Here is an 18,388-nt window from a genome sequence, read left to right on the forward strand (position 1 = left end):
TTGTCGAAGATTTGAAGCAGCATGTCATGCTTCAACTTTATTGGAGAACTTGGTTGAAGAATATAGACTGAGTTTGATCGGTGGTGAAGAGGTGCAACTCTTGGCAAGTTCTCAATAGAGGTTAGTAACTTAGTACCCATTTTCATGTTCTTCTTTGGCGGAGAAGTGTTTGATTACCTTTCATGTCGTTGTTGCCAGAGTTGTGCCTGAATTTCTGGCAGAGAAGCTTTCTGCCATTTGGAGAAGAAAAGATGTTAGGGTTGGGTGTTTCGATCTGTTTATTTGATTTAGTTTAATGGTTTAAACCTGTTGGTTCAGTCTAGTTTTGTTCAGTCTATTTTGGTTCGACCTCCCTCTCACCTGATCTTGTGTTTCTGCCTCTCTTCTTCTTCTCTATCTCTTTTTCTTTCTCTTCGTTTCTGCAGATTACAGTAAGGGAACTATGGCTTTAAGCACCTATCACCAAATCTCCTCCTAGACTTTGAACCATGGAAAAAATTTCAGTTGAAATTACTGAAATTTCAACCGAAATATCCGCAAAATTTGATAATGAAATGAAACTTCAAGAATTTCCCTAAAGTTCAAAGTGTTGAGTGAAATTTCAGAAATTTCGACCATTTTGCAAGTTTTGACCGAAATTTCGCAGGTTTCGACACTAAAACTTGTTCTTCTTTGTTAATTTCTATCCCAGTTTCACCTAATTTCCACAACTACTTAACCTTCAAACATCTCGTTTGCTCCTTTTTTTGCCTTCAAAACACCTTTTAAGCCACAACAACTATATATGGGCCTAACTGCAAGCTACAAAAGAAGCAACAGAATGTGAAGCATGAGCCATACCCAACAGTTCCAAACTTCCATTTTTTTCATTTTTGTTTTCTTCAAGCCTTAAATGATCTTCTATTGCCTTGAAATTAATTTACATTTATTCTAGGACTATTGATCTATGATTATGTGTTGTTAAACTTATATTTTGATTATTGCAACTATTTTTTTAATTTTCTCATCTAAAAATTATTTTCTAAATTTCAAAATACATATGTATACATGATATATGAGCTTGAACTTAATACACGTGAGACACCATCACTTGATCTAGTTGGTCATTGTATTTTGTTGACTTCTTGTATATATAACTATTCTATCAAACAATTTATGTAAGCTGATAATTCTATACATGTATGCCATACAGTTTGTATTTTCGAAACCAATCATTTGTTAGTGTACTTGAATGATAATTTTTGGGGCAAAATACTAGTTCCATTGTATTTATTATGCTTCAAATAGGTAGAAGACAATAAATAAGATGAAATATATGTCATATAAGGCCCAAAACCTAGGGTCAAAATTTCAAAAAAAGTTCAAGTTTCCTCCGAAATTTAGGTCGAAACTTGACAATTTTGGTTTTTTGCTGGGCCGAAAAACTTAGGTTTCTCCATGCTTTGAACCAGCAGGAAAAACAAGCGCTTGGACTATAATCACCACGCACAACATGCAGCCAAGCAATGCTTGTAAGCAAATTAAATTCCTGTCTATTCTGTTATTCCCATTGATGGGGTATATATTGTGGCTGAGCCAAGAACTAGTCCTATTTGTTATTGGAATGGGCTAAACCTAATTACAAACTAATAATGCTGATGAATGCATAAAATGACCTAAGTACCGTGTCTTAAAAGTGGACCAACTAATTCTAATCAAGCGACTTTTAAATGGTCATATTACCTCAAGTCAAAGTTAAACTATGTAAATAACCGATTTGTGCACTCAAATGACCATAGGTTGATTCGAAAGAAAATTAGCCTAATTTGGTGTGGCACATGCATCAACTAGTTCCTTCAATTGTTTAAATATCTGTTCTTAGGTAGCTCTGTCTCCTTTTCTCTAGTGTCTCAGTGATTAATTATGTCTGACCGTTATCCAACTAGAGTTGTTTGTTTATGAGTTTTGAGGAGAACTTTTCTTGTTTATATATATAGAGATATAAATGTTGCTTGCTTTCTGCTGACTACGTTTTCTTCTTGATATCAGAAAGAAGAAACCAAAGTTCACAGCTTGAATCTTTGTTCAGTTATTACACCAGGATGCTTCAGAAACATCACAAGCAATTGAAACTATCAACAGTAACACAGTCTATTCTACAAGGCTTGCAAATTTATCCTTATAATCCAAAGCTTTATGCCACTTTCATGGAAATCAATCATCTATATACAGTTCCTAATAAACTCCGACGGATATTGGATGACTGCTGTCACAAGTAAGCTCTTTCTTCTTGATGGCTCTATAGCATGATTCTGTTGGAAGATTTTCCATGATATCTGTTTGCCTTCCTGATTTTAATATATTATTTTTGTTTAACCAATTTAGTGACCATGAAAAAAAGAAAATGATTGACGAATATTATTATTTTTTCCTTCTTTTTTTCAGTGTTATTTTCATTAAATGTTGGGATATTGCATTTTCTTTTGTTTCTTTTGTTTTTTTCCCCCCTGAAGGATAAGAAATTTTTGAAAACTGACTCTTGCATCAACCTTTTTTTTTTTTTTGGGAGGGGGGGGTTTGGTGGCAAGAGGGGGGGTGTATTTTTTGGTGTTTGAGGTCTGGTAGTGGCAGGATCCTAAAAAATTATACTTTGTAGTTCAGATGGCAGTAATGGACCAAAACATCGCCGATGTTGGAAGTGGTGTAAGCAGGAATCTTCAACCTAGCTGTACCCATAATTTGGGCCGTAAAGCCCCACCAAAGTGGTGCGCCTATTGGGCTGGCCGAACCCTACTAGGGTCATAATGGTCAAAGTTGATTTTAATTATTTAATTGAGTTAGTACTGAGAGTCCTAGTTAGAGGGGGTGTATTTTTTGGTGTTTGAGGTCTGGTAGTGGCAGGATCCTCAAAAATTATACATTGTAGTTCAGATGGCAGTAATGGACCAAAACATCACTGATGTTGGAAGTGGTGTAAGCAGGAATCTTCACCCTAGCCTTACCCATAATTTGGGCCATAAAGCCCCACCAAAGTGGCGCGCCTATTGGGCTGGCCAAACCCTACTAGGGGCATAATGGTCAAAGCTGATTTTACTTATTTAATTGAGTTAGTACTGAGAGTCCTGGTTAGAGTAGAAGTCCTGATTGGAATCTATTTCAAATTAAGATTCCTTTTGGATAACTAGTTTTATTTTGCAAGTTGCTTTTATTTGTGGTTGTTAATTGAGTTGTAAAAAGGATGGTAGCCTATAAAGGATGCCAAGTTAAGTCATGTTTCCATGTTAGAGTCTTAAGTCTTTTTATCCAATTGTACTGCTGCTATATATAGCTTACCCTACTTCATTGTAATACATGTTGAATTGAATAAAACTAATAGTGTTATAAACATTAAATTGTCGGAGGACTCCATTTTTGGGTAGTATGGTGGAGAGAAACAAGTTTAGGTGCAAGGATAATGACAACCATGGTAAATAAAAGAAAACTCTATGGTTGGGTGGTAAAAATTGTAAATAAACTGATGTCTTTAAGTAATGATGGAATAGTAATTAACTGAAAGTCTATTAGTAATAGTAGAATAGTGAATAACTGAGAGTCATCCTGATGCAGGACAACCAGCCAAGAACCAAATTTAACCAGCATTAAAGGCCACCTCAAAACATGAAGAGAAGAGAGAAAAAGAAAGGGGGGGGGGGGGACACTGTTCACGTGAAGAGTGCTGCCATTATTTGGCGTGTTGCTAATATCCATAGAGGATTTTGTGGGGCCCAAGATCAGATTTTTTATGGAAATTTTTTTTCTTGGGAGATTTAGAACTTAGTTTCTATTTCGGTAATTTCTCTTTTAGTTATTCATGCATGTGGCTGCAATATAAAGTCTAGTAGTTTCTATATTTATTAGATTCTATTGTCACTAGTTACTAATATATTAGTTTCTATTTTCAGTCTATGGTAAAGTTTCTTTTTTCTTATAAAAAACTTTACCCAAGCTATAAATAGGCTCTTACATTGCAATTAAGAAAAGACTTAAAGAATAGAAAGAAGTTGAATTGTAGCTTAGTTGTGTGGTTTGCAGCCCCTCTCTCTCTCTCTCTCTCTCTCTCTCCCCTCTTCTTCTTATGAGTGTTCTTCTCCTTCTTCAATTCTAATTCTTCTGAGATTTCCGCTTCTTCCCCATATTTTCTTTAACCTTCCTTGTCTCTATCTTGTCCCCCATTACATCCGTAATGGCAAAGCTGTATATAATTGAAACTATTTAAGTAATGGCAGAATTGTAAGTGATTTTAAGTCTATCAATGGATGACAAACTTCTAAATAAGTGGTGTTCAAATAAATGATTTAGCTGTTAACATATGGCAGTGGAGGTAAACTTGAAAATAATAGCTTTTGAGATAAAATTAATAGAAAAAGCGAGGACGGGATTATCTTAGGTTTAGAGATAGGGTAGTTTAATAAAAGATGGAAACTAAATAAAAGAGAAGGACAAGAGAGTCATGGGTTGAGGAGTTTGTTTACCGATGGGATTTGGAGACTGCAAAAGGGCGATGGATTATGGACTGCAGTGGTTTGGCTGATAGTTGGGGGCTTCTTGGTTCGGTGACGTCTTCTTCGTCTTCTCTGTCCTTTTTCTTTTGTTTCGGAGTTTTTTCTCCGATATCTCTTCCTTTTCTTGGTTTTTCTTTCGGATCTCTTCTTCTTTTCTCTGGTTCTGTCCATCCTTTTTTTTACCCTTCTATTTCTCTTAAGCATCTTCTTCTACTCTGCTCTGCTCTGCTCTCTTTCTCTCTCTCTTTTCTGCTTCTGGTTCTGCGGTTTCTTTTCTTTTTTTCCCTATGATTCCAAACATTTCAAGCCTTTCTCCCCACTGTTTCATGTCTTTTCTGCTTCTTGATTTCTTTCAGTTATTCTTATTTCTCCCGTATAGTTGGTGCTGACCAAACTGTCTTTCTTTCACTTTTTATTTTATTATTTTTTTAACCTGCTCTATCGCAGGGCAGAATTAGTGAAAGAGTAGGAATATCGTAAGAAAAAAGGTTAGTGGTGGGGTGAGACCTAATGATGCAGGCCTAGTATAGTACTGCAATGGTGGGCTTCAAGGAAGGAAAAATGGGAAAGTAGAAGAGAAGAAGGGGGGGAGGACTGGAAGGAAGGAAAACAGTGAATTTGTTTTATTCAACCTAAAATTGTATCTTAATACATGCTATTTGAATTTAAAAGAAATAAAACCAAATCCCAGTTGAAGTATAAAACTCAAAACAGACCCCAATCCAAAGTTCTAAACACTCTCACTTAGAAATGCTAAGAGAAATAAAATACTAAAATTATAATTGAAATAAAATACGTATTTAAGTCCAACTCTTTTTGGACCAAATCCTACTGTACTGGTTCTTTGGGGTTGGGTCGGAACCAATTGAATCGGTTTGTTACTACATCACTTGGGGCTAATTCAACTTACTTCTGTTGAAATATGGTTGAGTGTGAAAATATATTCTCGGGAGAAGATAAGGAATCACATTAGGAAAGAAATTGCATAAGAGAGCAGAGGCGCGGGGGGGGGGATGCTATGTCGTTTACCTCACAAAAACTCAAAAGTTCAATTTATCAACTCATGGCTCAGTAAGCTATTACACCTATATTTATAGCCTCATTGATTTGCATAGTTTCAAACTCAAATTGAAATAGACTCTTATGCTAAAGAGGAAAGTGCTAACCTAATCCTTAACTTATTAAGTAACCTAAATTGACTAGGTAATTGGAATAAGAAAGTTATTACATTTAAAAAAGGATCCTAACATGTCATGGTTGTCAAAGCGTCCGCCTAGGCAGCCGCCTAGCTGCCTAGGCCCATTATTGGGTTAAGGCAAACTGGTGTTGCCTTGTTGCCTCTAGGCGATGCCTTAGTGCCTTGCTTGGTGTCGCCTTGGTTTTTGTTGCCCTCTATCGCCATGCCTTGTTGCCTTGACAACCATGAACCATATTAATGGAATATATTCCATTTCCTTATTTTCAACCCATATTTTAGGCCTATTAAGTTGGCCCAATTACAAAGTAAACCCAAGGAATCAAAGGCCTAATACATATATGACCAAATCCTAGACTATCTTTAAGGAGGAAGCCCAATTTGGTGATGATTCTGAAGGATTCTCTTTATCTGTTCATTTTATTGCTCCAGCTCAGCATAACAAGTATGATGCAAATCCAACCCCAATAAGAGCTCTTAGACTTGCTGACCTGCCCTTAGAAGCCCTGGTGAAATCCCTATGCTTGCTGCGTAGCAGCACTCAAAGCCATCAATTGTTTTCCGTACTTAACTTTTTTCAGTGTTGGTAATTTCAGTGGCCGTTTAGTAATTCTACCAAACTTTATGTAGAAAACTGCAAGGAAATATAAGTTTTCTTTTTACTTTTTGTTTAAAGTCAATTTATTTCTTGTGAAAGGAGCCCACTATTAGGCTTGCTTAATTAACTACAGGTAGGTTAGTTTCTGTCCTAGTTTTAGTCAGCTTAGAGTACAAGTCGGACAAGAACTCCTTTGTCTTGGTTATGTTAGACCCCCTACCTGATGGGAGGCGCTACAGTTGAGTAATAGATTATTTTCTCTTCAAGCTTGAGTGTTTTGTTTTGATTGTGAAAGTGCATTGCTGGTTATTCAACTTTTGACAGAGAAGGTCCAGGGGTTGAGTAATGCTAAGGTTTTCGATGAAATCAAGCCAGATCCTTGCTATGGCTGAATAGACAGCGTTCAATAAGCCAGGCCATTCACTTCACAGCTTACTAGGCTCTCCCACCCGGGTATAGGGTTGAGTAATCCTAAGGTTTTCGATGAAATCAAGCCAGATCCTCGCTATGGCTGAATAGACAGCATTCAATAAGCCAGGCCATTCACTTCCCAGCTCTACTAGGCTCTCCCACCCAGGTATCTTGCAGCTTAAACCCCATCACTCTTCTCCTGTCACCTTTTTTTTCATTTTCTAGACTTCTCTGGTTTTTTTCAGATTCTCTTAGACACCAACATTTCCTTGCAAGAGATGTGCCGATCTAACCATTGGGATTCACTCAAACATGGAGGAACCCTTCCTTCCTATTAGGTCTATACTCCCCCAACTTACAGCTCTATCCAAGTTCTCTAGACAGATTAACCTTAGGAACCCTACTTTAATTCAAGCTCCTACCAATTTGAGGACTCTCAAACCTGCCATCAGATGTAGCCAATTTTACACCATATCATCCTTGGGACTTGCATACAAATCCCTTCATGTTTTATTTTAAAATCCAACCATTGGAAATACTCAGTATACCCCTCTATGACCAAGTTCAAAATCTAGTTATTGGCTGATCTCATGGAAGATATTGGATGAAAGGCTAACATTCAATTAAAGCTACATCAAAGTGTTTGGAGGAAGATATGGAAACTGGGAAGAATGCCTAGCCGACATTTTGGTGAAATTTGGGTGTTTCGGTCCATCAGGGTGTTGGCACTTGGTACTTGGCATTTTTAATTATTTCCTAGAAATTCTCCTATGCACATTCTCCTTCCTAGCCACATTTGGTACGTTGTCTTCTGAGGCCTGAATTGTTGGGACATAGTTGATAAGATTGTCCATTGACCTTGAAGATTGCACTAATCACCTTGTAATTTGAATCATCCATAAATTTTTCCACTTAGATTCTCCTCCCTAACCACATTTGACACGTTGCTTGATGAGCACATTTATGTGTGAAATCTTAGGGCATAAAACATGCATTTTACAAACTTAGAGTGGAGCTACTTTGGGTTTTATGTTGTTTTTGCAGATTTTAGGAGTTTTCAAGATTTAAGCAAATAGTTGGAGTTTTGGGTATGAATCATGCAATTTTACACGTCAAGAGGTTCGTTCAATTCTCAAATGCGAAAATGGGCCTAATCTAGAGCATGATGGGCTAGAGATGTGATTATGGGCCAGCTCCAAAGTATTTTAGAGATAAAGAAGCAAATTTTGATCTACGGCTGAGATTGTAAATTATCAATCAAATCTATAGAGATATTATTGAGAGAGTCCTAATGGAGAAAAGAGTCCTTGCATACTTCAATATCTTATTTCCTATTTGGTATTTGATCAAAGAAAGAAAAAGAGGAAAAAGAATTATATTCAGAGAAGGAAGAGGGAAAAATCCCGTTTTTGAATGTCTCTGTTCAATTTCAATCAAGCCCTTCATTGAATGATCATCCGGTGTCCGATCGAGCTGATTTTTGGAGGAGAGCTTCACGACTTCTTAATCCTCAAATCCAACGATGGAATTGTGCATTTGATCTCTCTAAGTCAGTCCGATTAGTATGCCAAAACCCTAATTGGTTGAGTCAAATAGGAACTCTAAGTTTGATTCAAATTTTGTCAAGATTCATATCCCATGTAAACTCTGTAAAAGGAGAGCATACTCCATCAAGGGAAAACATGTTTTAGAGCTTAGGAGAAGCACTCTTTCTTTTCTCTTTAGTTTATTTAGGCTTTCTATAGTTTTCCTTGATTACTTTTGTGAGATTCTAATTTCTAGATTGAATGTTTAGGTTTAATTTTTCTATGTAATGCAATTTCAAGTTCAAGTTCAAGTTTCAAGTTTGAGGATTCATTTTTCTCTAGGTCTATCAATTGCAGATCTAGATCATTCTAGATCTAGATCTGGTTGTTAGGGTTGATTGAGATTCGAATTGTTTGTTCAATTCTTTTTTATTATTTGAAGTTTGAAGATGCAAGTAAGTAACCCTCTTCAATAATCTTCTCTCCCCCCTCCATTCCCACTTCTATCTACCCCTCCATATTCTTAATTTAGGATTTACTTTCAGCATTTATTTATTGTTCTCCCTTCCCTTGGGTCCTTGATTAGAGATGCCTACAGTCATTCCTCTCTTTGGTTAAGGTTTCCTTTTTCCTTTTATTGCTTTGATTATTTCCTTTCTGCAATTTTTTCCCCTCTAATATCTGTTCCCCCAATCGGTGGACTGTAAGCTACAGTAAAGGATCCATGGTCAAAGTCATTATAATTATACTTCCCTTCCCTAGATCCAGAGCTGACACTCGAATCACTTCCCTTTTATTTTTATTTATTTATTGTTCGCGTTTTTTCTGCCTTTTATTAATTATGCGTTGGTTATGTTTGTTTCATTTTTCGTCTCAATTCAATTGCATTAGATGTATGAATTAGGACTGCTCGTTTAATTTAATCAATTAGTTAAAATGTTTGAATTATTACACTTTCGCATTACCGTTAAGAGATTAAATTCTAAGTGGCATATCTCCTTGAGATCGACCTGTTAGCTACACGATACCGTGCGCTTGCGGTTATTTTTATTTCACAAACATCGCTTTTTGAGGCCTAAATCATTGGGACAAAATTGGTAAGATTGTTCATTGACCTTGAAGATCCTTCTACAAAATCCCTTCCTAATTTGAATTATTTCCAGAAATTCTTCCATGTGGTTTGTCCTCCCTAACCACATTTGGCAGGTTGCCTTCTGAGGCCTGAATCATTGGGATAGAATTGGTAAAATTGTTTGTTCATGATGAAGATTCCGCTCTAGAATCGCTTCATATTTCCAATTTTCCAAAGAATTTCCAAGATTATTGCCAAATTTATCGCGAAAAAATGAATAATCGCCGATTTTGCCGATTTTTTCATGTCGTTTTGCCTAAATTTTGTACCATGCTAGGTGGTACTTGAATTGCCAGTATTGAGATGATATTAGTCATGAAGTTGATGTGGCCTTAGATTAATAAGTTCCAGGAGACTCCAAATAGAACTGATTTCATATGGGTTACGACTAAGGCAGGGTAAAATTAGGGTTTGATGTTTTAATTTCATGAAGGTTAGAATTAGAGTAAGACTAGGATCAAGTGTCTAGATTGGTGAGGGGATGCAACAGTCCAAACTATGGCTGGAATTAGTGGTGGGAAGGGTAGAGGTTTCAGAAGTAAGGGTTTCTGGGAAAAGTAGGGCTTTAGATAACTTTCAGGTGGTCATACAATTTGATTGAAACCAACATTGAGTGGCACAGTCAGGGTATAGATGCTTTCCTTCAAAAATCAGCAAATTCTAATGGTGGTAGAGGTCTGAACTGAAATCAAGTAGGGTTTTGGATTATATTAAGCACAGGGGATTCTAGGGTTTAGATAAACAGAAGGGAAGGAGCTTAGGATTGAAGATTAGGTTTTGTATAGGGAGTTAAGAGTTCCAAATATTGGAGGTTCCTGATGGCAGATTTTTCTGGAACAGAAAATTGATTCGCTGGTGTTAAGAATTGGTTCAGATGGCATGACGGGGAGGATCAAAGAAACTAAGGGGCAAGAGGGGATGGGGTTGTAGATCTTGTTACCTAGACAACTATGATTATATGAGACTAAATTTTGGAATTCTGCTACACTGACTAGCTTTCAAGATGTTTGACCTCGCTGAATTGTTGGTTTCTTGTTTGGAATGAAAATGTGAATTTGTGATATCATTCTTCTTTGATTAATTTGAGTAATTATATTAAACTTTATATTTCTGATATCTGCTTTGCTGGCAGGAAACCATCTGTCATTGTCTGGCTGTTTGCATTGACTTTTGAGATGGGTAAAGGAGGTTCCCAACATAGAATTCATGGTTTGTTTGAAAGAGCATTATCAAATGATATGTTGCACAATTCAGTAATACTCTGGAGGTTCTACATTGCTTATGAGACAGATGTAGCATGCAATCCCTCTGCGGCTAAACGAATTTTCTTCAGAGCAATTCATGCTTGTCCATGGTAAGGGCTTTTGGCCTCAATAATGCTATGTATTATTTAGTCATCACTGTCTTGCGGAAGTATTTAAGTAGGTGTATATTGCTGATAAAATTTAATGCACTAGTGGGTACACAATTCATCAATGAGTTAAGTAGTGCAAAAATTCCCTTACATGGGTTAACTCAGTGATGTCCATCCGTTTACATAGTTTACGTGCAAATTAGGCATGAACTTTCCAATGTAACAAGGATTGGCAACCATAGGCCCCTCATATTTTAGGCCCAAATTCAGCCATGGTCATGCGACAACGGGAGCTGACTGAATTACTCTAGGGGTATTTTTGTCATTTTCCCACTGTCTTCTGGGCTCAGAATAATTTTAGAGCAAGGATCTACATTTTGTTTTTCGATTGGACATTTGGTTAGAGTCTCAGTTGAGTTAGGAGTCCCAGTTAGAGAAGGGATCTCACTAGTTATACTCCACTTTCTACAAGGAGTATAGGTCTACCTTTTGTTTCAGTTCCTCGGTTAACAAATTGATGAATAGTCTTTGTCTGGGTATGAGTCCCAGTTTAAATCCACTTTTCAATTAGGATTCCATCTGGTAGTTGGTTGCTTATTTTGCATGTTGTATTTGTTTAGGAACTCTTACTTAAGAGTCCTCTTTTAGTTTAGAAAGCTAAGACTAGTTGTAATAGGGAATTCTAATGCAGGTTGGTTTCCCTAAGTTGAGTTCTAGTTTGTTTCCTAAGTTGAGTTTGTGTTGGTTTTCTTCTTTTTAGGTCCTAGCTTAATTCTCCTTCAGTGTAAAGCTGTAAATAGGGCAACCCAATTTGTAACAAATCAGTTTATGATTAATTAAATGTAGACAGAATTGAAAGGAGACTTTGAAAGTGGTGGGCTCGTAGGAGGAAGCCCACGGCCTTTGTGCTTGTGATTTGCTGCAGGTTTATGCAAATTCCAGATTTTCTTTCTTCTTCATTCATCAACAGCAGCAATTGAAAAATCTCTTAACCAGTGTCCTTCAACAAATTTTCAAGCCTATTCAGCAAGCAGCAAGTAAGCAAGCCCCATCCCCTTCCCCAACCCTGTTACCCTCCCAAATCCTTGTGCAAGATCTGAAACCTTCCCATAGCCCACATTAGCAGCATCCCTTCCCAACCCCAATCCCTGTATGATTCCTCACCCCATTCCCTTTCCCTCAACCAAAACCCTTTTAGGATCCTCTCCCACACCCTCTCTGCCTCTGGTCCGCACCTGAACTCTAGCCAAGAGTCCTAAATAGGAAATCTAGTTTTGAACCCTAGGTGTTGGCATTAATTCTGAAATTACAGAATAATAAAACAGAATTAATTCTCTGAAGTTTCAGTCTTAATATGACCTGGCTGAAACCTATAATCCCTTCCCTAGACTAAACCTAACCCTACGACTTGGGCTTCAAATTAGCCTATCTGTGTTGTGTTTGGAGTATGAAACAGCTGTTATGCTGTGAGATATTGACTTAAAGAGCAGGTTTTTAACCCTACTAGTGCTGCTGGTTGTAATTGAGAGGATCCTGAAGTCTGGCCAAGACCCTGGGTTACATCACTTTCATAATAGTAATCAAGGATCAAAATCTCGGGTTCAACCCAACCTGAAGCTGATACTTTGTTTTACCTTGTAGAAACCAAGTACTATTTCCCAACCAATTTGGGCTCTGCTGGTTTCAACACCTGAAAATTCTTTCATCTGATTTTTGGTACCAACCTATTTTTGACCACCTAAATGCAATGGGTGATAATAATATTAATAATAGTAATTGTTGAAAGCATGGGCTGAGTTTTTCTAATTAGAATAGGACTCTGTTTCCTAATAAGTCTGGAATTAGTTTTTTATTTGTTTTGCATTTCTTTTTCCTACTTAGTGTGGGTCTTTACTAGATTGTAACTATAAATACCCTATTGGGGTCTACAAATAATTAACTTTCAGAGCAATTCTTCATATTACAACATGGTATCAAGAGCCTAATTTCGATTAGGGAAGAAAGAGTGAACTACAGAAACTTTCTATCTCTTGATTTCCCTCATTGCCTCTGCCACCGCCGCCTCCGCCACCTCTTGCCGATGCCGCTGCCTCTACCGCTGCTGCTGCAAATAAACAAATTTCTATCGTTCTTGCTGTTGACACAGAACCAATATCTTTGGAACCCATTAACAGATAGAGATAACCCACTAAGGGATTCACTCATTGGTGAACTTACAGAGTTGCAGCATGTTCTAGAATTTCTACCATTCTTTTTGTTGACACAGAACCAATATCTTTGGAACCCATTAATAAATAGAGATAACCCACCTAGGGATTTACTCACTGGTGAACTTACATAGGTGCAACAGGTTCTAGAATTTCTACCGTTCTTGCTGTTGACGCAGAACCAATATATCTTTGGAACCCATTAACAGATAGAGATAACCCACTAAGGGATTCACTCACTGGTGAACATACAGAGGTGCAACAGATTCTAGAGGTTCTAGAAGAGCAGCAATGGCAGATTTCCTTCTATGCAGATTTCTTTTGATTCATAGGGGGCTATTTCGTAAATTTAAACAGTTTTGGGGGGTTGTTTCGTAAATTCAAAAAGTTCAGGGTTGCTTTGCAAATTCGAAAAATTTCAGTGACTTTTTTGTAAATTCGAAAAGGTGCAAGGACTTTTTCGTAAATTGGAAAGTTTTAGGGAGATTTTCGTAAATTCAAAAAATTGCAGAGACTTTTTCATAATTTCGGAAAGTTTCAAGGACATTTTCGTAAATTCAAAAAGTTACAGGGACATTTTCATAAATTTAACAATTCCAGGGGTTTGTAAATTCAGATAGTTCTAGGAAGCTTTTGTAAATCTGAATAATTTTTTCTTGCGATGGCTAATCCCATATCTCCTTTGTCTGATACATCTGAAGAGTCTCCTATGTCTTCCATTCATAGGGATTGTGAGTTTTCTCCACTTCAGATGACCATTATGAAACTTAATGGGACGAATTATCTTAGAGGGTCTCATTCAGTTTCCCTTGTTGTTGGTGCTCGTGGTCTTACTGGCCATCTGGATGAGACTTCTACCAAACCTTCCACACCTGGTCTGCAACTTATTAAGTGATATGCAGATGAATGCTTGGTCATGGGTTTTCTCCTTAACTCCATTGAATCAAGCATAGCAGAGAATTATCTCCTTCCTAATGCGACAACTATTTGGAAAGTTGCTAAAGATACATACTTTAAAGTAGGCAATGATGCACAATGCTTTGAAATTAGACGGAAAATCAATTAGCTACAGCAGAAGGACTTTACTCTTTCTCAGTACTATAACACTCTTCGAGAACATTACCTGACTTTAGATTTCTATGGGAAGTTTACACCGAAGAATGCTGAAGATGCTATTGCCTATCAACAATGGGAAGATAAACACAGAGTTTATGATTTTTTGGCAGAATTGAATATAGAAATTTGATCAAATTTGTGCACAAATCTGATCAAATTTGTGCACAAATCCTTTCTAGAGAGCCTTTCCCTTCTCTGGCTTAAGCCTATGCCATGGTAGATATAGAGGACAGTCAAAGGATAGCTATGGTACACACTCACATCTGATAGATCTACATTAGTGGTTGTTTTGGCAATAATAAATCTAATTCTGCTGATTTTCGCCCTCCAGTAAAATGCAAGTATTGTGGAAAAGAGCGTCATGCAAAGGACAAGTGTTGGAAGTTCCATGGACGTCCAATCTCGTGGAAGAGGTAGGAATGGAACCAATGGCAGCAATTAAGCATCTGCAAATTAAGCCAATTCTGACACCTTGAATACTCCAACACCTCTTTCCTCAAATGAGCTCCAGCACCTCCGCCAGTTGATGTCCAAACTTGACTCATCTTCTCCAGTACCGACTTCCAATGCGAGTATAGCCTCTGTTGTTGTTTCCTCTGTTGATCCCCAATTCCCTACAGGTATTCTTGGCTTTTACAATGTCAATTTGACTTATCCCTCCTGGATAATTGACTCTAGAGCAACTAACCATATGATAGTCTCATCTACTTTGTTTCATACTTATTCATTTGTTTCTTTTGCTCAGGATCTTCGAACGGCTGATGGGTCTCTCTCCCCTATCTCTAGGAAAGGATCTATTATCTGTTCGCATTCTCTTACCTTATCTAATGTCTTGCATGTTCCTAAATTTTTGGCTAATCTATTATCTATTAGTAGCGTTACTCATGATATGAACTACAAAATAACCTTTTCTCCTTCTCATTGTGTGTTTTAGGACCAGTGGATGGGGCTTACGATTGGCTGTGGTAGACAGAAAGGGGGGCTCTACTTGATGGATGGGTCCCCATTAGCTCTTTCTACGGTCTCTAGTTCCACCTCTCCTGCACTTTTTACCTTATTGTAGTGGCATCGTCATCTTGGCCACGTTCCTTTACCTATTTTGTCCAATTTTTTTTTTTGGATGAATAAATAATATAAAAAAAACAAACGCACATATGTCAAGCCCGAAAATTTGCAAGGCTAAAGAGCAAGAATAAAGCTAAGCGGGATAGGACCCAAAGAAAAAGGGCCGAATAGAGGCCAAAAGAAACTATTTTGTAGAATTTTTCTTTTTTTTTCTTCTTTCGCTTGGAGGAGTTGAAACTAACCAGGAAGTCTTCATCGAAAGGGTTGTGCCCTTTAATAGGACGATTACTCCTTCTACACTCAACATGATCAAAGTCATGCGTAGGAGGGGAGAGCGGAGAGTCAGGAGCGGGCTCAATAGGGGATAAGTCACAGATCAAAGGTTTGGAAACATTAATGTCGGCTGAAGAGACTAAGGTTCGGGCTTCAGAAGTGTGGAAAGAGGGCTTGAGAGTTAGGCTAGGGAGAAAGCCATAATCAAAGGAGGACGATGGGCCAAGCATGTTGGAAATGGGGAGAGAACAAGGAGGGGGGCCCAAAATAGAAAATGGGCCATGAGGAATTGGCTTGGGACGAGTATTAAAATGGGCCATCGTAGAGGGGAGGGGAGAGGGCTTGAGGGTGGATAAACAAGTCGATTGGGAGAGGGGCAGAAACGCTAGGAGAAGAGGGAGAAACAATGAAGGAAAGTAGAGAGGAGTCAATGATCCACGGCGTTACTCGTCAAGGTAGGAGGAACTGATAGGTTAACGGAGGTGTGATCAACACGGATTTGAGGCTCTTTACCAGCTTCAAAAGGGTTAGGCGGATCTCGATCAGTGTGAAGCAGATCGCCAAGGATAGTATCTGGTGAAACTTAATCGATGTGCAGCAGTTCATTGGAGCTAGAATTAGGTGAATCGATAGGTCCAAGAGATGCAGAGGGCATCGTTAGCGTGGCTGCAGGCATGGAAGAAAATTCGATCGAAATTCCTGCAAAAATCCAACTCAAAACGAAATAGTAGGCACGAAAAGTATCCATATCGTTTTGTATCGACCGGAATTTCGGTCGATACGAGTCGTTATTTCGACCCGATACCATATCGGGCCGAAACGACACTTGCGCAGCTTATAAAATACCCAAAATCGACCCTGTTTCGCCATTTCGACGCTGTTTCGAAATTTCGAGCCATATCGCCAGAGCTATTTCGACCTCATTTTGCAATTTTTGCTGATTTCTTTTGCTTTCATCCCATGCTTTCATCCCATTCTACACCTAATTTCTAGTATTCCTCCTTCAAACACTTGATTTGCTCCTCCATTTGTGCAATTTCTTAAATCTTGCAAGGTGAGTAACCAACTTCCTCATTTTTTTATTTTGTTTCATTTGTGCCTTAAATCATGTTAGATTGCTTCCAAATTTATATATGTTTACTTTAGAGTGATGATCTATGAATTTGTAGTGTCAAAATTATTTTTTGATTCTTCCTACAATTTTTTTTTATTTTTCTGTTATTAAAAATTATTTACTAAATTATGTATATTGTTAAAAATGTTTATGTATAGTACATGTATAAGCTTCAAATGAATGTATGTGAGAGTTGAGACACCATATTGCTGTGATGGTGTTGAATTAATTTTTTTTCTGTTAATTATGTAATTTTACTGTATTTAATATATATTTAAATAATTAAAATAATATATTTAAATATTAAAAAAATAATTAATTTCTGTTTTAAATTTAAAAATAGGAGTATTAGTGGAAGCATGTATGCAATTTTTTGAGCATGTTGTGGATATTTATAAGATAGTGTGTATTTTATATATTTTAAAATTATTTATATATTAAAAAATACTTATATAGTTATACATATATATTTTTTTATATATTTAAAAATAGGAGGTTATTATTAGAAGCATGTATGTCATTTTTGGAGCATATTATGGAGCTTTTCAAGATAGTGTGTTTCTTGTATCAGGCACTCTATTTTAAAGATGTCAAATATAACTTGGGATCATGGGAGGCCACTGACAGCTGATAAAAGGAAGAGCGAGTGTAATTACTGTAAGAAACAAATAGGAGGAGCTGGGACCACTAGATTGAAGGTGCATCTAGCTGGTGGCAACAGGGATGTAATAGGGTGCCCAAAGGTGCCTGTAGAGGTCAAGAAGGCAATGGCCTCATATATTAGTGGTACAAAGCAAAAGAGGAAAGAGAAGAGAACACAGAGGGATGAGTTCGAGGATGCCTGCTTAGATGACCTTCCAGATCCTGAGGGTTTTGGTAGGGATGAGCCAGGAGACAGTGACATTGATCTCGAGGCTGATCAGCTGAGGAGGGCGATGATGATGAGTAGGGAGCAACAGAAGATTGATGACATCAGGAGGCAACAGAGGGGTCTGGGTTGTGGGTCCTCTAAAGAGCCAGTAGGTATGGGAGGCATAGGTGGCTCCCAAGTCCCTATGAGGAGGTCTCAGAGTGTGAGGCAGGAGGCTCCTATCCCACGGGCCCCTACAAGGGGTCGAGCTTCCTCAGTACATCCTACAGATCCGAATTTTGAGATTCTTTGCAATGATCCGGCCCTATTTGCGAGGCCTGAGCATAAACAGAGAAAGTTGAAGCACTTATGGGGGAGTGTGAAGGAGAAAGTGGGGATGGCTTTCTCCAAATGGGCGCATTACCATAGTGTTCCAGCACATACAGCCCAGGGGCCCTACTACAGAGATATGATTGAGCAGATAGGTAGGGCTGGGAGTGGTGTACAGGGCCCCACTCCATATGAGATATATAATGTGTATTTGCCTAAGCATAAAGAGGACATAAATGAGTACATTAAGGGATTAAAGCCCATGTGGAATCATTATGGAGTGACTCTGATGGCTGATGGTTGGACTGGTCCCACTAGACAGTCCATCATCAATTTCATGTTGAATTGTGATGGGAGGACAATGTTCCTCAAGTCAGTAGATGCATCCGGTGAGAAGAAGGATGCAAAATACATTTACAAATTCCTGAAGCAAGTGGTGAAGGAGGTTGGAGTGGAAAATGTAGTTCAAATTGTGACTGATAATGGCTCCAACTACAAGAAAGCTGGGTTGAAGATGCAGGAAAACTCCAGGTATCTAAAGTATAAACATATAGTATTAATTTTCATTTGTAAATACATATATTTACATTACACATATACATGTACACTTTATAACTTTGTATTGATGGCTTGATGCCTTGATGGATGGACAGATATAGGCTCTTTTGGACTCCTTGTGCTGCTCACTGCATTGACT

The 18,388-nt window shown here is 37.8% G+C and overlaps 1 protein-coding gene across 4 annotated transcripts in view; it reads left to right on the forward strand.

Moving 5' to 3' along the window:
• The window catches only part of LOC149011265 (uncharacterized), a 120,996-nt gene that overhangs the window by 84,760 nt on the left and 17,848 nt on the right, over window positions 1-18,388 (forward strand). For all 4 annotated transcript variants that reach the window (XR_016174394.1, XR_016174395.1, XM_089161181.1 and 1 more), the window contains exons 8-9: window positions 2,029-2,254; window positions 10,515-10,736. Coding sequence is in view for 2 of the 4 variants with exons in the window: in XM_089161181.1 (XP_089017307.1) it covers window positions 2,029-2,254; window positions 10,515-10,736 (448 nt within the window). In the remaining 2 variants the exon portion in view is untranslated. The remainder of the gene's footprint in view (window positions 1-2,028; window positions 2,255-10,514; window positions 10,737-18,388) is intronic.

Source organism: Hakea prostrata, chromosome 7, assembly GCF_041222555.1.
Source record: "Hakea prostrata isolate BN-2017 chromosome 7, UWA_Hpros_2, whole genome shotgun sequence".
Taxonomy (NCBI): Eukaryota; Viridiplantae; Streptophyta; class Magnoliopsida; order Proteales; family Proteaceae; genus Hakea; species Hakea prostrata.